The following is a 26450-nucleotide window of genomic DNA, read 5'->3' on the forward strand; positions in this document are numbered from 1 at the left end:
GTAGGTGGTGACTGCTGGACACTTCTTCTTGTGCCCAGTCACCAGCTTCCTGGGTGCTGCAGTGAGGCAGTTATGGTGGTAACAGATACCTCCTGAATCTAGGTGCTGATCCCTGGATCACAACTACATGTGCTGTTTTTTACCTCAATACCTTCCATAGCAGCCTCTCCGCTCCCCGAATTCCTTAAGACAGAGATTGTAGCTCCCCTGGCAGGAGGGTACTGGAAATGGCTGAGGCATTCTGGAAATTGTGCCTAGAGGCCCACCAGGAGGTCATGCCCTGCATCCTTCTAAAAGATTCTGTAAGCACTGTTTCTTATGATTCCATTCTGCTTAAAACACCTACTGTAGTTGCGGTTTCTATTTCCTGTAATGGAATTGAAATGAAATATGAAATGACATAGTAAACATTTAAATTAAATTAAAAATGAAAGTCATCACTAAAAAAGATTTTAATTCTCACAAAAGATTCCTTCAGTAGTGTGTCACCAGGGACGGTTGATCTTTACTTTTTAAAAAAATTCTTACTATCTTGGCAAATAAATTATTTAATGCATATCTACTGGCTTAATAGGTGAGGTAATTGAACTCTTACCTTGTTGGATTAGAAATAAATGTTTACGTGAATATAAGAGAAGGTTTGTGTGTGTGCATGTGTGTAAAAACAAAAGACACGGTTTGTGTCTCCAGTAAGATCCTGGCAGTAGAAGACATAGTCAAATACTTTGGGTTCTTCATTTTTATTTAACTCAAAATAGCTAGTAACAAAAACATTTAAAAAATATCTCCAACATTTGACTCTTCAGTCATTTTTGGTTGATGACACTTGATTATTCAGTTCTTACTTTCTTTCCCATGTTGTCACACATCTAGCATAAATGCATCCTCAAGAGTTTACAGCAAGCTTTAAATCTGTATGTTTAGAGCTTAGTCAAAAACCATGATTTACTTATTAGTTTTGAACTTAAATATTCTTCTCCTATACAGAAGCTTATTAAGCTAATAATCATAAATAGGCTAGCTATTAATTAGTTTTCAAGGAGATGCCCAAATACAGCACACATATACAGGCTGCATATATGCTTTTATCCTTTATTAGTCAAAATCTGAATGTCTGTAAGATGTACAGTGGAGGTGCATCATAAACCCATTTAATTTATATTAATACAATATATGAGGTCAGTGAAAAGGAAATGATAAGCAATAAGGAAAATAACAATCAGTCTGGCAATTATATCACCTTTTCAATGAATGGATGCCCTTGAGCAAACCAAGATGAGTGTTGTCAATCTGGTGTTCCCTCAGTCACTGTCAGTTCACATTTATCTTTTATAGGGCAAGCATCTTGCAAGGCTAAGTATAATTCTAGTGTTTAAAGGCATGTGTTTCTTCTACAAAATAGTCCCTGAACAAACACCAACAACTTTAATTGGTCTTCAACAGTTATCTTCGACAGTTATCTCTTCCAACACTGGAGGAAAAACTGGCTGTGGTGGATGGAGATTTCCAATATGGCACCATTCTAAAGGGCTTTCAAGGGTAATAGTGAGACCCCCATTCTATCTGATGTGCTGACATTAGAAGCGAATCCCTGCATATGATGCAACTCCACTGCAATGCAAATTAAAAATGCCATGATTTTTAAAATGCCCTAGTATGGTCAGTATAATTTCATTTCCAGTTTAGTTCTTCCTCACATTTAGCAGTGTGTTTCTGTAATGCTCTCCTGGTGCCAGCATTTCAGAATGTTATCTATCACTGGCTGAGAAAAAAGTCTCACGATGAAAAGATTAGTGTGTCATAGAATCTGAACAGAAAAAGCTACCAAAGCTGATCAGTCTCACAATGATTCAGGGTAAGATTTTCAATTAGCAAATGGTGTGACTGAAGTGGAGAGGAACTGTTTTGCTATACTTGGAGGTCCCAAAGATCTTCTTTAGTCTTCTTTTCCCGGGGTTTCTAAATTGGCAGCTACATTCTACTTCTTAAACACTTGGCCTTAACCTCAGCACCGCCCCAATTCGGTTTCTATTTTTAAAAGCACCATTCTAATGGAAATGTCCCTGCTCTGAATTAAGCTGGGACTGTGAATTTTACCACTAGCGAGAGAGCCGTTATGTCATAGAGTTTAGGTTAATTTGGTAGGTATCGATTTCCTTGACTACAACTTTGAAACCTGCTTCAGCTTCTTCTAGCCATGGAAGATTTCTACCTGGGCTGTAGATGAGGGTAAAATATCCCATGGAGAACTCCTTCAATAACCACATTTGGAAAATCTGAAAAACAAAAGGAAACCTGCTTTTCTTATGCACATCAGTGAAACATACATGCATTTTGCAGAACACAACCAGGCAAGGCCTAGGCATAACTTAGGAGTGTGCATCGCCATACAGTCCGCCCTTGTTTCAGATGTGACATCAGACATGCTGCTTTGGCCTCGAGTCACTTGAGGGGACCACTGCGAGCTGCAGGAATGCGCGGCTAGATTTGTAGCTTATTGATTTAAGGGATGTTCTAACGGTTAATGCTGCCAGGCCCCAGCTCTTTATCTGAATGTTTTCTCACAAGGAAGATAGATTACACTGGCAATTCAATTTCTAACAAAATCTCAATATACTTGAAAGAATTCCAAGATTTCTACTGGGAATACTTTGCGGCAGTTTTTCCATTGTTTACGGCAGTGTTTAGCCCAAGGTGTCTTGAATCTGCTTGTTCTATTATGGTAGTTTCTAGAGAGCAGGAGGACAGGGGCCTGTCTTCCTAATGTAAAAGGACCAATCTCTGACAAAAGGCCCCCTTTGTCAAACTTGAAAAATCAGCTCCATTTTTATAGGAGACACAAAGGAAATTCAGAGGTGTAGTTTCTGTTGTATCACATTTCAGTTATCAGAGTAGGTAAGACATGAACGGATAAATTGAACAGGGAAACAATCTATCACATCTACACATAATTATACCCAGGATTTACATAAATATAGTTATTATATGAGGAAAATAAGAGATCCCTAAGTATGTTCGCTTATTAATTCAACCTTTACAGAGGACTCACTACATAAAACCACTTACAAGGGCATTGGACCTCATCAGGGGAACAGAGAGGCTCTTAGAGGAGAGGGCTTGGGAGAGGGAGCTGACCGGCTGTGAAGTCTGAGGCAGGTGGGGTGTGAGACCTGTGTGAAGTCTGTGGAGGGGTCAGAGACTCGCATGGAGGCTAGGGTAGCAAGAGGAGTGGCCTCAGTGAGGGCAGGGGGACAATTCAAGCCTGCTAAGAAGGGACAGGAAATCTGGCTTTATCTGAAAAACAAGGAGAAGCTATGGAGGGAGGTTAAACAAAATGAGACAGAAATTAATCGTTTTGAAAAATTGTCTGTGGTTGACATTCAGACAGCAGTCAGGAGCAAGGTGGCGAAGGATTCGATGGGACTAGTGAAGGATTTCACAACAGTACCTACCCAAGAGGTCACTGTAAAAATCGGGTGAATGAAACAAAGTGCTTGGACCTGAACTTGACACAGGGTAAGTACCAGCTATTATGACATAACAAACACTGCCTAACTACTGGGGATATAAGTAACAGTGCTTGCCTAAGCCATGGAACTTACATGTTAGTCAGGGAGATAAGTGGATAAACAAACAAAATGTGTTTAAAAATATCTCTACTACATAAGCAATTAATTACTCCACAACTACTTGAGTTACTCAGAAAACTGCCCTTGCCTTTGCTTCTCACTGAGAGGTGATGAGAAGGAATGTGATTTAGGGTAGGTTTTGTTGTTATTTTTGTCGGTTTTCATTTATTTTTAGAAACATTTATTGTGAAGCTTAAAAAAAAATAGTGAACAGGGTGGAGGGGCTCTTGGAAGTTACTCAAAAGGAGAATCAGCAAAGGCTCCCTGAAGTTGGGCCTGAAAGAGGAGAAGGCCAATGATGTGTGAGAATGAGAAGAGGGTTCGAGAAAGAAGAAATGGCAAGTGCCCTGAGGGGAATGAGTTCACTGCATCCGGGACCCAGGAAGAACTGCAGTGTGGCTGGATCAGAGTGTGTGAGGGCACCCCGGCAGAAACACGAGCCAGGGCCAGCCCATGGAGGGCCATGTCAACCATGGCGCGAGTCTGGGGCTCACAGAGAGGGTGCAGATGGAAAAATAATATTGTGACTCAGCTGTACACTCAAGGTCATCAAGGCCACAGCAAGGAGGAGAGTGTTCCAAAGAAAGTAAAAGTAGAAGAACAGAGAGTCTAGGAGAGCCTTCAGGAGAGCTGCCAGAACCAGGAAGAAGAGCAGAAAGGTGGGAAATCCAAGGAGAGGTGGTGTTTGAAGACAGGGAACGTGGTCACTGGTGGCTAAAGTCAAGAGGTCTCAAGAGGTCAAGGAAGAGGAGGGCTGAGAAAGCCCACTGAGTGTAGTCACACAGCTGGCCCTGGGGACCTGAACAAGAGTTATTAGGAATTCCCCAGAAAAACCTAAACAAAGGCCAAAAGTCACATGCTAAGAGAATAATGCTTTATTTTTAGCATTTTAGAAGAGGGCTGTGCTTAACTGCCAAAATTTTAAAGACAGACACTCCTCTGACTTTATGGGTCTCAGTGTCTGTGTGAAAGTATTTCCAGATTCTGTATCCTCTGGAAAAGTAACCTCAACATTTTGTTAAGAAGCCATACAACGTGAATATGTGACACAAGTAACATTTATCTTTAAATCAAATGCTAAAGAACTGTAAGAATGCATCACTAGTATAATACCTCTAAGACAATAGGAATCTGATTTATGACACGGGTCCAGCCAAAGTTCCATGAAAGGAGATTTAGTGACTGGCTCTCTCACACCTGGTTCCATCCTTTACATCAAATTCATGCTTTTCACTTACTCTCAAGCAGGAATTCCCTTTCTGTGCAAGTCATTCTGCTACATCAACATTCTACCAACGATCCATACTTATTACTCTTTCCAGCTTCGGACTCTTGCCCCTGATTCTCCTTCCCAGAAAGTTCTGCCGTTCTTCATGGTCAAGCCAAGTGCATAGCACATGCTACTTAAGAACCTGGATGAATCGAGTTCAAAGACCACAAAATATCTTCCCTCTTCTAGATAGCAAACTGGCTACTCTAGTCCATGGTGATCACTCTACTCTCTGCACTTTTCTAGGAATTTCAGTCAAACGCACAAAATATCTGAGCAGAAACAATACCTGGAGAGAGTGCTTGTGGAACCATTATTAAAAGCTAGAAAGACTACTTTATAAATCACTGCCCATTTACTCTAGACTAGGCTACACAATGAATATTTGTTAAATGTAACATCTTGTTAACATAATATCGACCTAACACACCAGGCATATTTGGTGCACATTAGAAGCAAATGCTAAAGAAAGGTAATTATTCCTCACTGAAAGAATTTTATAGGGAAAATACTATTACAAGACCATATGTGTATACAGTCGTATGACAAAAGGCAGCTTTCTTCTAGAATGGTCCCTCCACAGAGCGGGGCTGTGTCCGAGAAAGGCTTCTTTAAATGGACAGCAAGTGGCTGACTTGAGCACAAGAGAACAGTCCCTTCTCTCTTGCTGGGGATAAGGTTTTATTGCCAGAATGTAGCAAAGGTGTCCACAGATAATCCATCTATTGCTCTTTAGCTGCTATGATATTTGGTTACTCGCAGAAACAAAGGCTGCAAATCCACTATATGCAGAGAGCACAGAAGGAGAGATTAGGCAAAAAGAGATCCACCCCCCAGACCTGTGAAACCAGGCAAGTCAGGGACCTCCCTGAGATCTACTTTTTTCAAGATCCAATGATGATACCTTCCCTGCCAATTTCCTAAGGTGGTTAAGGAAATTAAATGAGACAATGGCTGAGAATACACTCACAAAGAGCTGAATATCAGAACACTTTGAGAGAGACTCTGAATAATTTAAATTTCTTGGCACAAAGAAAGGACTTGGGCTAGAATACGGCATTACACTTAAATTAATCCCTTATACTTAAACATACAATCTTTAAAAAGGTATATTTTACTGTCAAAGATGCTGTAATCTAAATGGAAGTGGAGACACATGCCATGTATATACACAGCTTTGGGAAAGAAGCATTAAAAAAAAAAAAAAAGACCAGGGCCTTGGATTCAAACCCTAGCATCTGGATAAAAACTGGCATAGTCCAAAATAACACCATTCCCCAAATTAATACCTTTACCCCCTTATCACTCTAATTCAAAACAGCCTGGAGAGAGAGAAAGAAAAATTACATTTCCTCCTGAAAGGCCTGCCCCAATTAAAATTCTGAATGTCTCTTACACCAAGAGCACTGGTTTATTGGCAGATTATTAAGCCCTGGACCAATGTCACTCTGTTAGACCTGTATTAAAAACGTGGTTTATGTGGTGCAGGGTCAGATCAGTAAAGAGCTGTTAGCAGATGACAGGTTTGATTACCGCTGGCTGCAGGCAAGACGTATGGATCCCTGAGGAACAGCAGCACCGGCTGGTGGGACAGTTTGCTGGAAAGGTCAAGAACAGGCATGTCAGCATCAGGGGACGACGGTAAACAGAAAACACTACAAACTAGCTTTGAGGGGATCAAACTGCTGTGCGGGGACATCTCAAGGTTTATGTATCTAACGGTGCGGGTGAATAATAGCAAGCAGAGCTGGAGGAACAAACCACCAGCAGCGCGCTCATCTTCCATTCATGTCTTTGTGGAATCGGAAGCAGATACACAGTAAATCACTGATGCAAAGTGTTTTATTTTTTGAAATCTTGTAGTACGACTATTGATGAAACAGTATTCTTATTTCATGTATGAAATAATGTAGGGTTTTATTCCTCTGCCCTTAAATAGAACTGGCTACTTCTGCAACTTCCCATCAAAGATCTGTCTTTTTAAAATGAATTTTCTACCAAAGATTTTCAAGAAAATCTTGACTTGAAACAATTAGATGATGGTAATGAAACATTTAACAAAACCACAGTCCTATTCTCGGTTTGTATAACTCCTGATTGACTGGTATTTGTTCTTACCTTGACTCTTCAGATTCTGTCTCGTCAAAAGATCTAAATTTTTTTGAAAAGAAGAAGATGATAAAAGCTGGGTCAGTACTTATGCTAACAAAGGAAGATATAGCTAGTATTCTTAGAGCTCTAAATTGGCAGACTTTTTGAAAAAGAGACTTTGGTATTTTCACAGAGTTGTGACTGTGAATATGTCATCAGCATGGCTGATGCCTCCTCCTAATGAATCCTAAGATGGTAATATTCTCGTATTTCAGTTTTCCTGAAGAAGATCACTCAAAAATCCTACAGTTTTGCTTTTGGACTTATATAATGGCGAAAAGACTTCACTCACTTCATTCTCACTACTTCTTAAAAATACATAACCACACATGAAGCCCAACGTCCCAGCAAATGCACCAAGTTGAAACAGGAACACACTGGCCATGTACGTGATTTGGTGAGTGGGGTATATGGTTCTTGTTCTGAGGTGACTGAAAAGTGGCCCTAAGTGAACGCTGCCAGTGAGGGAGCTGTGACAGGTCTTAGTGGCCTCTCAACTGGCAGATGGCTTGGGTTTAACATGCTTTTGGGTGTGGTTAGCTTAAACATCTTGTAGCTAGGGTGGGTCCTTCAGGCAGGTCTGGAGACAGCAAGAAAATGGATCCAACACTCTCCCCAACTTGGACCTGCAGAGAGTCTGTGATGATGGAGTTCTGAGTGAATAGATCTAATATGTCAGGGGTGTTGCTGATGGCCTTTGGAGGTCAGATCATCACAGGTGCCCAGAGCTGAATGAGTGGCTTGGTTCAGAGTTAACTCTTTGGAAGAACTTTTCCCAATTGCTGATGATATCAAATGTCTGGTTTCTTGGTAGAGAGAGATTAGGATATGCAGCTCTGCATTCAGAAGTTCTTGAGGGAGGCAGCAGGGAGGCAGTGAATGAGTTTATGCCAGAGGCCTGGGCTCTGCCAGCTACAAGGCAGGAGATATGGGGAAAGGCATTTTATTTCTGTGGCTCAGTTTGCTCAACTATAAAATGAAGGGAATTGGGTAAAATCATTTTTAAGATCATTTACAGCTTTAAACTTACATGAATAAATGTGTCGAGGGGATATAGACTTTGCCCAGGTATCCACAAATAAACATGTGCTGTGCTTAGTTACTCAGTCGTGTCCGACTCTTTGTGACCCCATGCACCATAGCCCGCCAGGCTCCTCTGTCCATGGGGATTCTCCAGGCAAGAATACTGGAGTGGGTTGCCATGCCCTCCTTCAGGGAATCTTCCCAACCCAAGGATCGCACCCAGGTCTCCCGCATTTCAGGCGGATTTTTTTATGATCTGAGCCACCAGGGAAGTCCAAAAATACAGGAATGGGTAGCCTATCCTTTCTCCAGGGGATCTTCCCGATCCAAGAATCGAGCTGCCTGTATTGCAGGCAGATTCTTTACCAGCTGAGCCACCAGGGAAGCTCACAAATAAACATATAAGTTCTTGAACAGGCTATTGAGAGTCATAATTCCCATCATGTAACATCATTCCTTGTAACCAAATAATTTAAAAAGTCAATTCTTCAAGTCTGAACCCGAGTTAGTTGGTCCCTTGGCCACAATATGGAGATGAGGACTCAAGAGCAATTCCTTTGACTCCGAGTAGGGGGCGAGCGAGTGCTGTCCCAAGCCAGAAGAATGGGTGTGCCCAGGCTGGCCCTTCTGGCATCATTAGGGTTATTTGTTAGGCCAATAAGTGACTGCAAAGTAATTTAAGCTACATGTCCAATAGGTAAACAACAACAACTCTTACCCACAACTCTCTGTCTTTGGTAGAGAGGGCAAATGTCGCACATTTAGGAAATCAAGAAACAGCTTGGGAAGTTCTTCATTTTCCAGAATGACAGCCTGTGAAAGCAGAAAACAATTAGAAAGTGAAGTTTGCTAGACAATTAATCAAATAAACTATTCTGAAAAGTCATAACCATCCATCAAAGTTCTTACCAGCATTATTACTCAAAAATGAAATGAGAGTGGTCCCTATTTCACCCACCAAGAATTCAGGCCAATACACATGCTATTCAGTGTCAGTAAATGCTCCATTTTATCTATTCCTTCACCCAACCAGCATTTACAGAGCATTTTCTATACTTTAGATGCTGACTAGGGGGCAAGACAGCTGGGTACCAGGTAGACACAGTTCCCTGCCTTCAAGGAGGTTCTAATCCAGAGTACTTCAAAACCTGGGAACACCAACAATACTGCTAAGACAGTTTGATCAAGTTTTCTTTATTTAGTGATGAAACGGTTTGACTGTGTGTATCTATAAGAGACCACAATTGTTTAGGAAATGCTATACATGGTTTTTTAAACTGGAAGATTTAGTCAAGATCTTTTACCTATTACCTATTTCAGCAACAGGATCAACTGACATTTATTGCTATTTGGACAGAGCCACTTAAAGGGTCAGTAACAATTTTACCACTAAGTGTAAATCAGTGTATATACCGAAAAAAAAAATCTATAGAGTTCTTCCATTTAGGGAGCTCTGCTAAATAGCTGCCATAATGGCATAACTATGTCAGTTCTCAGATACCCAAATTATGCAATTTCCAGGAGGGATCAAATAGAGAACTGTAAGAGTGCATTTTCATATATATTTATTTTTGAAAGGGTCTGCCAGAGAAATGATTACACCTCCCTCCCCTGCTTTTTTTTTTAAAAAAAAACAAAGACCATGGAAAAAGCATCAAACATTGTGCAACAGTTTCTAAAATTAATATAACTATTTTAAGGGCCATTTTTTGTAATTTACCATGGCTTTTTTTTTTCACCCTAATACATACACTGTTTAAAAAACAATGAGAATTGATGGTGAAATGTCACTCACATAGCTGATCAGGAACAGCTATACAAGGTGATGCAAAAGGTATGTAACGAATGACAAAAGTAAGATCAAACTGCATGTATCTTGTAAACACATAATTCTACATAATGTATTGTTTTTAGTTATGATTTATATCTGGAGCTGCCCCATTTCTCACGTTTTGGAATTCTGTTACTCAGTTCAGGACACATAAATGGAAAGAGCTACCACAGAGGTCACCAGCGCTAGCAGACTGATCTCTGCTTGATACTAGTGCTCAACTCTCCTGCTGCTCAGTCCCTGGAGAGTCATCAACTGAATAACTAAGCTTGTCTGGGGCTCTTACTATTCCTTACACAGCCCACTGTACTCCCTGAAGCTTAAGCAATGGAAAAGAGAGGAAAAAATAGGTATTGGGGGTAATACTTTACTCATTAGACAAATATTTACTGAGCACCTATTATGTTAGGCACTGGGATATGACAATGAATATTACATGTCCAGTGGAGTGTGGACTGGTGTAGAAAACTGGTGATAAACAAGTAAATACAAACACACATAACTTAAACTTGCCTTAGAATATAGTGACACAGGGTCTGCACCCTCTGAATACTTTTACATCCATCCTTTCCCTCACCCGCTCATCCATCCATTCATCTTTCTCAAATGTCCACTCTTTTCTTGATTATAAAGTAGAAAAATTGACAAAATGGAGAGAAAAAAAAAAAACAAGTCCTTTATTCAGAGGTATACTTCTATTACTATTTCCGTTAGTTTCCTTCAATTCATTTGACCTTCATCTAAATTTTTATCTAACTGAGGACATTTTGGGGGGTACCCAGAAGGTAATTATTTCAGTGCCCAGAAATGAAAGATTTCAGGAATCATGATACATGTGCAGTTCTAAGGAATTTCTGCCATAATACAAGATGCAATGATTATCTACTTGTTTGTAGATATCTAAGAAGATGATATACTTATTTGAATAATAAAGCTTCATGTTGTAACAAACACAGAGCTCTTCACCCTGGCGATAGTTTTAATTATGTGAACAAGTAGTAGCTTTCAGATAAAAAAAAAAAAACAAAACAGGGGAGGGGGTAACCATTCTTATCTCCACCCCCACCTTTTAAAATAAATTAAATCAATAACAAGTGTGGGACACTTTTAATGACCTGAACTACTTAATTTCCAGGATCTTTAGACACGTCATCCATCACTGTAGTATGCGGGAAGACATCTCCTGAGTGTTCAGGGGGTTACTTTCGTTTTATTAATGCAAGATTTAGGGAATTTTAACAAGGTGAATTGTTTATTTGCCTTGACAGATTGGCTTACAATGCACTGGGTACATCTACAGCATGATCATTAATGACAAAAGACAGGCAAAAAGCTGTTTACACTGCAACACCAAGACAGGAATTAATCCTGCTCACCCTCCCCGAACAGAGTACTCCAAATAGATGGTCACACTGTTTTAGGTCAGATATACCGGGGGAAAAAGAATAGAGAAGACTTTATAAATTTGTGAGCATTTTATTTAAATATTCACTGTGCTGTGCTTAGTGGCTCGGTTGTGTCTGACTCTTCGTGACCCCACGGACTGTAGCCCACCAGGCTCCTCTGTTCGTGGGGATTCTCCAGGCAAGAATACTGGAGTGGGTTGCCATGCCCTCCTCCAGGGCATCTTCCTGACCCAGGGATCAAACCCAGGTCTCCCACATTGCAGGCAGATTCTTTACCAATCTGAGCCACCAGGGAAGCTGAATAGTCTCAAATAATATTTTCCATAAAACAATGACCAATGTGGATTTCAGGATTTACAGTTGTAAGAAAGCAGCACTGGGCAATTAGTTAAGCATTCAGATATGTGGAGGGAGTATTCCCTAAACTCTGCTAAGAAGTCTTGTAAGAAAATAATACCTAAGTCCAGAGATAGAATAGAGTAGAACTTAACTAATTTAATAAAATATGTATAAGTGAAATGACTGTCATCAGTTAGTACAGAGATGCAGAAGAGAAACTGAGCTCAATCAAATCATTTGGCTCAGAAACACATGACCTCATTCCATGAGAGACCCATCAGTGAAGAAGGGCCTCATGACCTATTTCATTTAAATCTTCCTCAGTTTCTCAGAAAGCTGCTGCTCAAGAAGAACCACTGCTTCTTGATGTTGCATCTGGGGCCATTCCACATGCTTGGGACCCCAGTCTCGTCTAGATCACCAGAACAATTCACTAGGTAAGCTCTTAATTAATATATATATATCCCATGGATGGAGGCGCTTGGTGGGCTACAGTCCATGGGGTCACAAAGAGTCGGACCTGACTGAGCGACTTCACTTTCACTTTCTATTATATATATAAAAATTACATTTTAAGTATCAAATCATATTTCCCTGTTGTTTTAGCTTGCTTATCTTTATTTCTGATTGATCTTCAATGGCTAGTCATTTTCATTCTTTATAGAGGTAAGTTGTGTAGCTGGAATATGTAGATTTAGACCAAGACCTGGGTTTGAGCATCTCCTCTGCCTACCCTAAAGGTCATTGTAAGGATTAGGTGATGTCTCCAAGAGTCTCTGGCAGAATTAGCATTCAATAAATGTTAATTCTGTTTTCTTTGAATTTTTTTTGCTGTATCAGTTCTCAACAATCTATTTCATTAGTTTTGGAGGTTTGGATTATTGTCTATTTAGCAAAACTTCTTAGTCCTCCGCGATTCGTGGATCCCCTTGAAAATGATGAAAGCTGAGAATCTTGCTTGCTGAAACATACACACACATATGTAATTGTGCTGCCAGTGGTAGGGGGTCCAACAGCCCTCTGACAGCCGCGCCAAGGATGCCTCCTCTCAGCTCGGGTGTGGAGCAGCACTGCTGGGCACACTCTTCATTTGGCCTGGAGCCTGAAGTACTGCTGAGCCTGTGCTGAAGGCCAGCCCCTCGAAGGACTTGCTAGCCTTCTTGTTTCAGTTTTCCACCTCTTTGTCAATTGGAACCCCGCTGGAGCGTGCAACGCCTTGCTATTAGAATTCATGAGTGCTTTCAGCTCTAGGCTGTGGGTCTGGCCGTGAGGCAACCCTGGTAAAAGATTTTTTTCCGAAAGACCAAAATCTATTGCTGTGCTGGATTTAGAAAGCAGTTCATATTTATGGCATCTACGTCTTCTGTATATAACTCTAGAATTCAACAAGCCATGGTGCTGAAGGTTTCCTAAATTAGCCAAAAAGGAGGGAAAGTAAGATTTAAACTCTATTTCTGCAGAGTATATGATAGTACGCCACACCTGTTATGAGAGGGGGAATTTGAATTGCTGGGCAGTACTGGGTCCTGGGCTAAGTGCTTTCTAACTGTTTAATAACTCTGATGGTAGAGTTCTGACACCAGGTGCAAGCTGAGATGGCGAGTTAGATTAACTAACCATTTTGTTAAGGAGGGTGGCATGGTTTGGTAGCTAATTTATGCAGTAAAACATCAGAATTCAAAATAAGTAACACATTGGAGAAAAAGTTAGAAATAATCCCATTAAACGGTACAGGTTAAAGTACCAAGTCAACTACTGTAAGAGGCAGAATGAAGCACCCAGATGCAAGCTGGATAGTAGGTCATAAGCCCTGCTGGTTGCAAGTGGTGGGTCAGCAAGAAAGTGCTATTTCCATAAAGGTCTAAAATGAGCTGAGCAGCCCTCTCACTCCACTGAATGCAATACTATTTAACCCCCAAGGAAAGAGAAATAAAAAGAAACTCAGACAAGCTAGCGGCAAGCAGTGAAAATGACTAGAAGATTCAGAATGGTTTCCATACGAAGAGGTTACTCAACAGTGGGCACCAAGCATGGAAGGGGGTGGTGGAGGAGCAAGGAGATAATGTGGCCTTTAGGCTAACTAACCACTCTGTTAAGGAGGGTGGCAGTTTCCAAAGCTGCTGGAACAAGAAGAAAATACTGTCTAAACCAGCAGAGAAGGAATCTATCTCTAGCTGAAACCTGGGCCATAAAACTAGGAGAAGCGGCACATGTATGGGACGAGTAGGCTCCTAAGAGCTTCTAAATATCTGGGTTCTGAATGTCTGTTACTTGCTCTTTCATACACGTGCAGACTGGAGATGCTACCAAATTAACTGAAAAACCACAGTAAAGAACGTTCCATCCAATTTGCCACTAAGGAAGGACATAGATTAAAAACCAGGTTGTTATTAAGATGCACAAAGGAAATGGGGCTAAATCAAAGAATTTTAACAAGTGTGTGATAGATCATGTAACAGACTTTGCTAAGACGATATCCAACTCTGATAAACATGAACACAGGCGATTGGGTGTACCTTGTGAGAAGCAAAAAATAATCATTCTTTACAACCATGTTACTCAGTCACAGAAGAATAAATGACTTTCCTTATTATAGACCAAAATATCACTCTAAAAGAAGAATGGGGAAAAAAAAGTCTCTATGAAAGTATTTACCCAAAAATTGCCTAAAGGGGGCAGAAAAACAATAGCATTGGTACCAGCATCCTCCGCCAGCTAAGTGTTTACTCCAGGAGAAATGTCTCTTTTATTGAAAAGGTGCAATTATCATCATGTAACACAAATCACAAAATCCCGATTTTTCTACCTTATCAGCTTTATAAAATCGTGTTCCCAAAGGATAGCATTGATTAGTTGCACATGTTCTTTCTGTGACATCCCAAACACTTAATTGTCAGTTATCTTTTCTTCTTCAGTAAGTAAAATGCAGTCACAAAATTACAGAGGGACCCGTGCTGCCTTAACCTTCACTAGATGCCATCATGCAGTGGAAAACACTGGTAAAATATCACAGGATAACGCTGTCCGACAAGGGAGACGTATAAACACTGTAATGATTTCCCACGAGTTTCCATTTTAGAAAATTGTCACTACGGCGAGCATAAACGGTGACATATCTCCACCGAGGACACGGTGAAATCGAACGCTGGCATTCTAGTTAGGTCCAAACCTAGCCAGCAGCCAATTATAACAGGAACGGAGAATCTTGTTGAAAACTTGGACAAGACCACTGTGCTAACCTTCCAAGATCACTGCACAAAGCTGTATTGTTTTCATTGATTTGATCCTTTTATTCTCTTTTTGAAACATTAAAGGAGAAAAAAAAAAACCCCCACCACATTTCTTCCCATTGTCTATCAAGGTTTGTTATGAACTGGAAGGAACCTCCTGGTCACAAAAGTCAGGGTACTGAATTAAGTCGGGAGGTTTCCAAGAGCTTGGAAAGCTCTTTTCCTATTCCATCTCGTTTGGTTTGAAATGTCCAATTGGGGTGACCAAGTTCATGACAGTTTTTCCTCTCTTTACCAGGAAAGATACTGCATACCATACCGACTTCAGAGGTGCAGCTGAGAACAGGGAGGGAGAGAAATCAATACCTTTTCACTGCAGTGAGTGGGCTTCAGTGTTCTGTCCTTTGGGAACCAAACCTATCAGCTCAAAGAGGCTCTGTGGTCCTCAGTCCTCCATGTACCTCCTCCCCAGCACTTGCTCACGATTTCACAAAATGAACCACAGGAAGGTTACTGAAGGAACATTATTTTTAAAAAGTCAGCCAGTAAACAGAGCTAAGAAGGCTCATGATCACCTGAAAAATAAAAACCAGATGTGCTTCAGAGGAGCCCACTTCAGCACACATCCTTCTCTGTGCGCCACGCTTCCTGGGATGAGTCTGCTCTGGTTCTGGTGGCAACTGCACTATGCAGAGATTCAAACAGACATCTGCTGTCATTTCACAGGGCTTTACAGACTATCTTACAAGAAATCTGAGGACCTGCATGAAAAGCTGAAGGCTCTGACAAAGGCCTGTTTAAAATGGTAAAGAATCTGTGTAAGGAAACAATGGGATTAGGCTTCAGGAATATCTGACAGAAGAAATCTAATTCCTGATAATATGGATAAAAAGATAAAACCAGGGAACAATAGAAACTGGAAAACAACCACCTTTTGAGCTATTCTAATATCAAATTTTAAGTCTCTTATGTTTCTAGAATATCTTTTCATAAAAAAGATATTTATTTACCAGGCATTAGGTACAACCTCTGGCACAACAGGTAACCAAACAAACATGAGCTTGTCTTCCCAGGACTTACAGTCTAGTGGGGAAGATGGATAGTGTTCAAATAATCACAGGGATGGATATGAGATTACAAACTGAAATAAGTACCTTGAAGGGAAGGAATCTTTTTCTCTAAGCATTAGTAACAAATCACCCTATTTATGTATATGTATGCTCAGTCGTGTCTGACTGTTCATGACCCCATGGACCATACAGTCCATGGAATTCTCCAGGCCAGAACACTGCAGTGGGTCGCTTTTCCCTTCTCCAGGGGATCTTCCCGACCCAGGGATTGAACCCAGGTCTCCTGCATTGCAGGCGGATTCTTTACCAGCTGAGCCACCAGTGAAGCCCAAGAACACTGGAGTGGGTAGTCTATTCCTTTTCCAGGGAATCTTCCCAACCAGGAATCGAACTGTGGTCTCTTGCATTGTAGGTGGATTCTTTACCAGCTGAGCTACCAGGGAAGCCCTCATTAACCTGTGAAGTATTAACAAAGCTTCCCTGGGAAAGTGACCCTTGAGCTGAGAGTTGAAGGAGCTAACAGAATAAAGGGAGTGGGATATTTCAGATGCAAAGCACAGCATACTGTTCAAAACACAGTGTGTTCAAAGGCTTGTGGAAGGTGGAAGTATGGCATTAGGAAAACAGAAAGGTCAGTGAGGTTGTGCCTGAGGAAAATAAAGCTGAGCAATAACATAGGAGAGGCTAAACTATAGAGGTGGGTTGAGGCTTCTGCGTCTTGTGAAAGATGATTTATGTTTTTGACTACAACTGGAACAGCAGTGGCATTCCTCAGATCAGTGATCATGCATTAAAAAATCATGCCTAAAAAATTCCATGGACAGAGGAGCCTGGCAGGCTACAGTCCATAGTGTCTCAAAGAGTCAGGCATGACTGACTAACTAAGGATGAGCACAAATGGCCTCTTACTCCACAGAGTTAATTTTGATGACCAGATTTTTCATTTCATATTTGGTTCCTTTTCAAATCTGTCTGTTTTGCTATTCGTAGGTTCATGATCTTTTCTTATGCCTTCAACTATTTTAGACATTTTAATTTGGGCTTTCCATTCAGTCGTGCTTGTACTTCAGCTTCTTGGGATTTAGTCCTGTTTTTGTGTCTCACTCGTAGCTGTGCATTTCTTCTGTTCTGCAGTTTTGGTTCACGAACTCATCTTCTGCAGGGCTTTATCTGTGGGAAAGGCTAGACCAGGTTCAAGGTATGCACCCCCTGGGTGGTTTTGCTTCTGCTCTGAGGAAACACATTCCCGACAGATACAGTCAGCTGGGGGAAAAGATATGTTACTTTTCTAGACTGGAGTCATGAGATCATGCAGATGCAGAAAATACAAACCCTAAACTCTCATAAAGCATGTTTGGGAAGCATGAGGAAAACTTTTGTTCATGTTCAATGGATTTTCATAGGCCAGTGGTCTCCAAAGTGGGTTACAGACATGTGGGGAGTTGAACAAGATAATTAATTGTGATTCAGAAAACCAAATATTAAAAAAAGATTAAAAAGCATATTTAAAAGATTGAAAATAATAATGAAAACTAAAGAAATCTATCTTTTCTAATTTTTAATGGATTTATAGCAGTATATGTAAAAAACATTACTAAATATGCATATATTGAAGTATTATGCTCCAACTTTTCTTTTGATAAGGATAATATAGTCCTAGGTTAATAGATTATTACTCTGATTACAGTGCACACAGGGTTTATAAAAGCCATTAAGGCCCAATCTGGCCAAACAATACTATTCAAATAGTCTACCTTAGACTTGGTTATACTTCTACCAGGTGGTGGTGGTTTAGACACTAAGTCATGTCGGACTCTTGCAACCCTGGGGACCGTAGCCAGCTGGACTCCTCTGTCCATGGGATTTTCCAGGCAAGAATACTTGAGCAGGTTGCCATTTCCTTCTCTAGGGGATCTTCCTGACCCAGGAATCGAACCTGGATCTCCTGCATTGCAGGCGGATTTTTTACCAACTGAGCTACGAGGGAAGCCCTACTTTTACCAGGGTATAGCTCTATTATTAGAAATGCCCTTCCCACCTTCTCAACAGGCCAACTCCCACTTCTCCTTCAAGTCTCAGCTCAAGTGTTACTTTCCTTAAAAAACTTTTCCAAGATCCTCAGGTTGGGTTAAGTCACCACTTTTTGTGTGTGAAATAACAAAATCATTTTGTGATGTGATTGAGTCATACTAGCTTTCGACAATTTTAACCTACCGCATTTTTCATATGGTTTATAACAACCATAATCTTTATTTAATGACTGATCTGTGCTGGGCTCTCATTTAATTTTACTTAATTTGCACAGTACTATGAGATATGTTCATTATCCACATTCTACATATGAGGAATCTGGGGCTCAGAAAAGGCAAAATCACCTGTGCAAGTTTTCTCAAAGGGGTCAAGCAGGATTGAAACCCAGGTCTCACCCGCTGTAAAGCTACTGATCTACAAATGTTATCTATTCACTGGGTTATTCATTCATTCTGGAAATATTTACTGACATTTACTGCATGCACAACAGCATTGGGCTACATAGTTTAGTTCTTCTCTTAGTAAATTTTATTGGAATCCTTTATCTTTTCCAATACATATTTTTCTACTGTTTTTATACATTTAATTTATCCCATAAATAAATTTAAAGGAACCACTGAAATCAGCTCCCTTAAAACAACACTTCTAATTTTCTCTGGATTTAAAAATTTTCTAGAGACTTGCCTGGTAGTCTAGTGGCTAAGAATCTGCCTTCCAATGCAGGGAATACGGGTTCAATCTTTGACCGGGGAACTAAGATTCCATATGCCTCAGGGTAAATGAAGCCCATGTGCTCTAGAGCCCACAACTAGAGAAGCCCGTGTGCTGCAGCAAAGAGCCTGCATGCTGCAAGTAAGACCCAATGCAGCCCAATAAATAAATATATTTTTAAAAGTTCTTAAGATCTCAACAAATTCTTACAAGTATATAAGAACTCCTATATAAGAACTCCAAGAAGGAAAACAATGAACTCCATTAATCTGTTCTATATTAAAAAAAAAAAAAAAACTTGATGACAAAAAAAAGCAAAGATAGAAACATTTCAAAATCTATTTGACAACCTCTGACCAACTCAGTTCTTCTTTGACTTGGCAAAATGCTTTAAAGTGACCTCTTATATACCTTTGATCTATTTAAATTACCTAACTATATGCTGAAGAACAATGTGGCTCAATTACACATTATAGTAATGTCAGATTTATGAGAACATGTACAGATGATCATGTTCTTGATCACCCAATAGAAAAAAAAATTCTGAAAGCAGTTATAAACTAGCTACTTATCTATAAGTCAAAACTGAGATCAGGGGACTGATACATTTGAATAAAACCATATATTGCAAAGCACCTCAAAACTGATTTAGTTATTCAAAGAATATGGTATGACACCAACTGAAATACAAATTATAGAATATGCTTATGGAAGCACTGTCTTTTTACCTTAAAGAAGAGAAATAGTAATCAGAACTAGCCTTGCAAGATGTTGCCTGGAGAGAGCCTCTAGAGACTGGTTTTTAATGAAAGATTTACAATTAGCAGAGCCTACGTATGCTGAGGAATTGATGTTTTTAAAGTGTTTAAAGTGCTTGAAAACCATTTGCTCTCTCAAGTCACTTAAACATGCTCCCAACTATCTGCTTTATTCCTCTGATTTATTTAGTATTCTCTTTCTTCACATACTGTATACTGTGACACAGCTCAAGCACAGCTGAGTTTGAAGAGGTGTAGTTTTTTTTTAATTTTATTTTATTTTTAATTGGAGGGTAATTTTTTACAATATTGTGATGGTTTCTGCCATACATAAGCATGAATCAGCCATAGGTATACATATGTCCCCTCCCTCTTAAACCTCACTCCCGTCTCCCTCCCCACCCCACCACCCCCTCCCCTACACCCTTGCCGCCACCCCCCACGCGTGAGGTTATCACAGAGCACCTGCTTTGGGTTCCTTGTGTTATACAGCAAATTCCCATTGGCTATCTATTTTACATATGGTAATGTATATGTTTCAATGCTACTCTCTAAGTCATCTCACCCTCTCCTTCTCCCACTGTGACCCTAACTCTGTTCTTTATGTCTGCATCTCCTTTGCTAGAGGTGTAGTTTAGATCAACTAGGCCCTCTGAAGTATACACATTCTCATTGCGCTACAGGTAAGATAGAGCGTACTGGGCAAATATCTTTTTAAAATTTTAAATGAAGACTGCCAACAGTAACTGACGACAACTTATAGTTGTTATAAGTACTGCATTGAATCTCCTTTTAAAATGCTGAAGTTATACAAGTAATGTTTTACGTGAATGTAAGAACCTTGAATGAAGTTGAACTTGAAAGTTGATAGTGCAGAGAATTCAGTGGGAACACTCAGTGGGAAGCAGCTAGAGAGTGAGACACAGACTTATTTCAGGATGCAGTAGCAAGTCCTCAGAGAAATGTAACAGAAATGAAAAGCAGCCCTTGTAGAGACAGTTCATAGGTCTATAGTTAAAAACAAGTCTCTGTAGGAAAGAATAATGGAAGTGGGAGAGGGGCCCTTGACCTCTTGGCAGCAATGCAGAATGCAGTCAATGAAATTGTTCACATAAAATACACAGGTGGGCTACCAGTAGCCCAAAGGGCCTATACTAAGAAAGGTAAACCATAACAGCATGAAAGATGAGAGAGGGGGCCTCTATACACATGACTACTAGCCATTGCATTGTATGTCCAAGCAGGAGCCTGTGCTTGAGTCCATGGAAAGAAGAACATACCTACTCTGGCCCTTCCCCCCAAATCTAATGCGGAAATAAGTCCTCCCATAACTTGGAGTTAAACTATACATGTCTATTCAGGAATTTACGGGCTTCCCTTGTGGCTCAGCAGGTAAAGAATCTGCCTGCAATGTGGGAGACCTGGGTTCGATCCCTGGGTTGGGAAGAAGGGAATGGTTACCTACTCCAGTATTCTGGCCTGGAGAATTCCATGGACCGTATAGTTCATGGGGTCACAAAGGGTTGGACATGACCATGAGACTTTCACTTCACTTTCATTCAGGAATTTACACTGAACAATGAGTATGGATCCTTTCCTGGTGGTTTCCAGATTACACCAGTCTTTTTCTGATAGGCTCCCAGGTTTCCCAGGAAGCAGGCAGAGAACGATGGCAAGGACAACTGCTTCACACATAACCTTGAATTCTCTGTCTGCCTTCCGCCACTGGAGGCTGTGACAGACTGGCAGTTGCCTAACACAGATTCATTGTCCCCTTCGTCCTTATTAGTGAAACACCAATTTGTTTTTTGGGGGTGGCAAACTGCCAAGCTAAAAAAAAGCAAACAAGAATAACAAAAAACAATACCCTCCCCCCAATATTTCCCAGATTCCCTTGCCACATGGCACAGACCTGGCCACTAAGATGTCAGTGGTAGTCATTGAATGGAAAAGACCCAAAGTGTTTCCTGAAAGTGAATATTGAGGCTCTGCTGTCTCTCATCTTTTTGCTCACTTTCCTACCCCTTTCCTCTCCCCTCGTGCCTGGAACATGCGTGTAGTCCCTGAGTTTACCTGTTATCTTGTGATCCTGATGGAAAAGCCAAAAGACCCAGAGATCCAATCCCTGATGATTTTGAATTACGGAACAAAACCCTCAATTACCTGCCACTGGCAACGCTTGAGGAAATAATAAACCTGAGAAAGAGAAACCCCAATTTCAGTTAAGTTCTTTCATTGGATTGTTACCTGTGGTATAACACAAACCTCTACTGAGACAGACTTCTTGCCTCTGCAGATCAAAAAGTCCAATTTTTGGCCCAAAGAGCAGAGTACTGGGTAGAATACTTTAATAAAGAGAGAGAAGAAAAGAAAAAACCCAACTCTGCTATTTTACTTTTAATTTACTTTAGTACTGAGTAGAATACTTAGGAAGGAAGGAAAGAAAGAAGGAAAGGAGAGAGGGAGATAGAAAGGGAGGAAGGAAGCATCCTAGATATTTTTAACTTACTAGGATACCCTGGAGAAGGGAAAGGCTACCCACTCCAGTATTCTGGCCTGGAGTATTCCATGGACTGTATAGTCCATGGGGCTGCAAAGAGTCAGACACGACCGAGCGACTTTCACTTTAAAAAAGTCCGCAATATAAAGAACAACCTATGAAAAATGAAAAAAACAATCAGGGTTCACACATACATAGCACTGCCTATAAAAAAAAAGGACCAATACATGAAAAACTTGTCTGCCTAACACAGTAGGTGCCAAGCACACATATTACCAAATAGTAAAGAAGTTAAGAATATAGGTAATAAGACTAAACAAAATAAGAATGTAAGCTGATTATCCAGAAAAATATCCTACTAAATTGAGTCTATTACATAAATCACACACAGCATCCCTATGTGTTTCATTAAACTTGTTTTACAAAGGACTGTCCAAATCATTGTAAAATGACCCAGAGGGAATAATTTAGCATTGGCTAGTGGAAGAAAATACAATTCAACTTTAACTTTTTAATCACAAATTGTATGATCTTTTAACAGCTCTCTATTAAGAGCAATTAAAGGGAGACACCAAAGGTTTACAGTGATACTCGAGCAAGTTGAAATGACTATATACATTTTCAAGCAGAAGTTTTACATTTTGAAGATCTTAGCAAAGTTTGAGAGTAAAACATGAATTTGTTAAAAAAGGAGGAGGAGGAGAAAAAGCTGGAAGGTGTGTCTCTGGGGCCTGAAGATAGCATTTTTGGATTCACTTCTGCTCTTTGTCCCTGGCTGTCCCAGTGCTGTCTGGCTGTCCTTCCTGCCGAGGAGTCAGACGTCACTGGGGCTAGGCGGAGATACAGGAGAAACACAAGGGAACAAATACAACAGTGGGACCCACGCACAACAGCCTGGACATCTCACCAGGCGCACACACCAACCACACTGGTTGACCAGATCAACCATCCCAGGCAGTGGTCTACTCAACCACCTTCGGCCTCAGCCTGAGCCAGCTGTGCCCCAGGGAGGGAGCCAGGGAGCGCCCGGCAGGCATGCTCCTTGTTTCCTCAAGGCTCAGCTGGGTGCTATCACCTGGGGGTGGTCACGGACCAAGTGAAGACCACACCTTATTATTTTACAGTTACTGAAGAAATGGTGGGTAGGTTGTTTAGGTTTGTAAGAATTGTATGCACTTTTGACCATTTATTTACTTATACTGTTTAAAATTAATCACAGGCAATTTTCTTAGATCCTCCATGCTTCAACAAGGTCAGTAGCAGTCTACTCCAGAGGCTGTGGTCATGATGAAATAAGATTCATGCCTATAAAGAAACTGCTATGGTGCCTGCTGTACTGTAAGTACCTAACAAATGCTATTTATTATTATTCTTAGTAGCAGTAGTTTAAGATGAACAAAAATAATCTCTCATAGAAGTTGAATAATTTAAAAAGCTGATTTAAAGAAAGTAAACATTTTCTTATATGGTTTTACTTCTGTCATTGCAAATTAAAAAAAAAAAAAGCTTGTGCTTTGTATGAGACCCAACTATCTTACAACTTCCTGGCCTCTTAATGCGTACACTAATGCAGGCACACAGGCCAAGTATTTGTTTTATGGAATTTTTACACAGAACTCATTTAGTCAGATCTCTAAAGCACTATCTCTGTGAACCCATGAACTCAGACATGACCTAGTTGTGCTATACAGAGCCCTTCTTTTCAATGGTGTTACCCCCTGCCCCTGCCCTGCTACCATGAGTGAAACCTTCAAACAACTGATCCGGAGACTTGAGGTTTTTTCAATTAATTAATTTATTTATTTTAACTGGAGGCTAATTACTTTACAATATTGTGCTAGTTTTCGCCATACATTGACACGAATCAGCCACAGATATACATGTGTCCCCCATCCTGAACCCCCCATCCACCTCCCTCCCCATCCCATCCTTCTGGGTTGTCCCAGTGCACTGGCATTGAGTGCCCTGTTTCATGCATCAAACTTGGACCAGTCATCTGTTTCACATATGATAATATACATGTTTCAATGCTATTCTCTCATATCATCCCACCCTTGCCTTCTCCCACAGAGTCCAAAAGTCTGTTCTTTATATCTGTGTCTCTTTTGCTGTCTCACGTATAGGGTTGTTGTTATCTTTCTAAATTCCATATATATGCGTTAATATACCGTATTGGTGATTTTCTGACTGACTTACTTCACTCTGTATAATAGGCTCCAGTTTCATCCACCTCATCAGAACTGATTCAAATGCATTCTTTTTAATAGCTGAGTAATATTCCATTGTGTATATGTGCCACAACTTTCTTGTCTGTTCGTCTGCTGATGAACATCTAGGTTGCTTCCATGTCCTAGCTATTGTAAACAGTGCTATGATGAATATTGGGGTACACCTGTCTTTTTCAATTCTGGTTTCCTCTTTGTGTATGCCCAGCAGTGGGATTTCTGGCTCATATGGCAGTTCTATTTCCAGTTTTTAAAGGAATTTCCACACTGTTCTCCATAGCGGCTGTACTAGTTTGCATTTTGACCGACAGTGTAAGAGAGTTCCCTTTTCGATCTGAAGACTTCTTACTTTCATTGGCCCCTTCTGCCATTTCCGTCATCCTTGTTCAGCTGCAGATTGCATGACTGACCATCATAATCAGTTCCCTGAAATGCTTCCAACCTCATCAGGCCCCCTCTCCCACCACTGTGTACTTAGGACCCCTCAGTTCTAGTTGAATCCTGGCACCTCTCACCCACGCCTCAACCCCAGCTGCTAAGCACCAAGAGAAAACCACACAGTACAAAGAAACTGGTTTCACTTTAAATTCAAGCTCTTAGCTACAAAATGTTGTCTTGCAACTTTTCTCTAGAACAGTGGTTCTCCAACTCCAACTAACATCAGTATCACCAAGAAGACTTGTTAAAACTCAGAACTCTGGCAGACCTTGCTTTTCCTCCCTGGGATTCGGATCTGGAGTCCTCGCTATAGTGAACTGTGGTGGTCATCATCCAAGTGGTTTATTGTGGCACTTAAGTATCTTCAAGTACTGTGGCACTCCAAGTATCTTCAGGTCAAAAATAAGTTAGAAGAGATGGGTTCCCTGGATGCTTGGACATTTGCAGCGAGGGGACTCGCCAGGTCACTGGTTTCTTTGAAGTGTTCGTAGCAGGGAAGCTGGGTCACTCCAAGAAGGGAGGCGATGGCTACGTGGACACAGAGAGCAACTTTCTGAAGCTGGTGGCCACCATCAAAGCTGCTCTGGCTCAGGCCTCATGTGCCCTGAAGGCAGAGGCCAGTGACCTTGGCTCAGCCCCTCTTGGCCAATGCTTCATGACAGGAAGGACTGAAATCTCTTGTGGACACCTGGTCCTTCCCTAATGTTCTCATGGCCGTTGACTGGGGAGAGATGGACACCCCTGGTCTTTGCCTGTGGGAGTGTGTGTGTATCCCCAGGAGTCTAACTTTGCACACTGGTCCTGCTTCCTTCCTCCCATCTCCCTGCATCCCCCACGTCTTCTTGCTACCCTCTGGGCTTTGGGGTGGTTCTGCTCCAGGCTTCCTTTTCAAGGGGAAGCCAAGAGAAGGATCGGGATGAGTGAGTCTCAGATTTCAGCAGTGACTGCAGCAGTTCACAACTCAATAAATGGTAAGGAGGTTAACAACAAAGACAAAAACCACACAAATTGCTGGGTTCCACCTCCCAAGTTTCTGGTCTAATAGGTATGGTATGGGATCTCAAAAACTGCATTTCAGAAAAGTTCCCAGGTAATGCTGATGCTGTTGGTCCAGGAACCACATGTTGAGAGCCACTGCTCCAGAGGAGCCACCATCAACCATGCCATACCTTCCCCTCTTTTCTTCGAATCTCCCTTACCCCTTCCTCTACCCTCCCTCTGAGCTGAGAACTGCTGTTCACACTTCAAGGAGAATACAGAAGCCACCAGACCTGACACCCCTCATCTTTACCCCTGCTCTATCCACATCACCCTTCCACAATCCTCTCTTCCTTCCTCTGCTATAGTGGAGGGAGTGTCTCTCCTGCTCTCAGAGGCCAGTTCCTCTAGTTACCTTCTAGCTCTCAGTCCACCTCTTGACTTTCTCAGATTATTTCTTTCGTTATAAGTCTTCCTTCCTCTGCCTATTCACTATTAACTCCATCCATCCATCTTTCTATTATCTCTGCTGAATCATTCCTATCAGCTTATAAACATGCTCTAGGATCTCACAGAACCAAGTAAACAAAGAAACAAACAAAAGCCCCTCAGAGAACACAGCTTATTTCTCTGCTTCTTTTCACAGCATAAGTTCTCATCAGTTTACTACAGATGCTGTTTTCTTATTTCCACTTCATCCACTACTCTACCTTGGACAAAAATGGCTTTGGTTGCCACCATTTTCAGCTTTCCAAGGTCACAGATCTCTTCCGTGTTGCTAAATTCAATGGCCACTTTTGTCGTCACCGTACTCAACTTCTGAGCAGCCATCACTCAGCCAAACAACCCTTCTCCCACTT

The 26450-nt window shown here is 41.0% G+C and overlaps 1 protein-coding gene and 1 long non-coding RNA gene across 4 annotated transcripts in view; one reads left to right on the forward strand and one right to left on the reverse strand.

Moving 5' to 3' along the window:
• Positions 1–26450, reverse strand: part of SNX24 (sorting nexin 24) — a 196196-nt gene that overhangs the window by 25954 nt on the left and 143792 nt on the right. Inside the window, exons 4-8 of one of the 3 annotated variants that reach the window (XR_014056392.1) lie at positions 8792–8886; positions 7018–7050; positions 6433–6497; positions 2213–2276; positions 144–367 (exon numbers count right to left, since the gene is read on the reverse strand). Coding sequence is in view for 2 of the 3 variants with exons in the window: in XM_081499033.1 (XP_081355159.1) it covers positions 1578–1611; positions 2213–2276; positions 6433–6497; positions 7018–7050; positions 8792–8886 (291 nt within the window). In the remaining variant the exon portion in view is untranslated. Of the gene's footprint in view, positions 1–143; positions 368–724; positions 1612–2121; positions 2277–6432; positions 6498–7017; positions 7051–8791; positions 8887–26450 lie in introns of those variants that run through there. The other 2 variants (XM_081499033.1, XM_081499034.1) reach the window with 2 other exon arrangements.
• LOC145509762 (uncharacterized) lies at positions 22884–25611 on the forward strand. Its single transcript, XR_014056396.1, has 3 exons — positions 22884–23087; positions 23169–23287; positions 24807–25611. It is a non-coding gene; the product is annotated as an uncharacterized LOC145509762 (long non-coding RNA).

Source organism: Giraffa tippelskirchi, chromosome 6, assembly GCF_054371585.1.
Source record: "Giraffa tippelskirchi isolate mGirTip1 chromosome 6, T2T-mGirTip1v1.2.pri, whole genome shotgun sequence".
Lineage (NCBI taxonomy): Eukaryota > Metazoa > Chordata > Mammalia > Artiodactyla > Giraffidae > Giraffa > Giraffa tippelskirchi.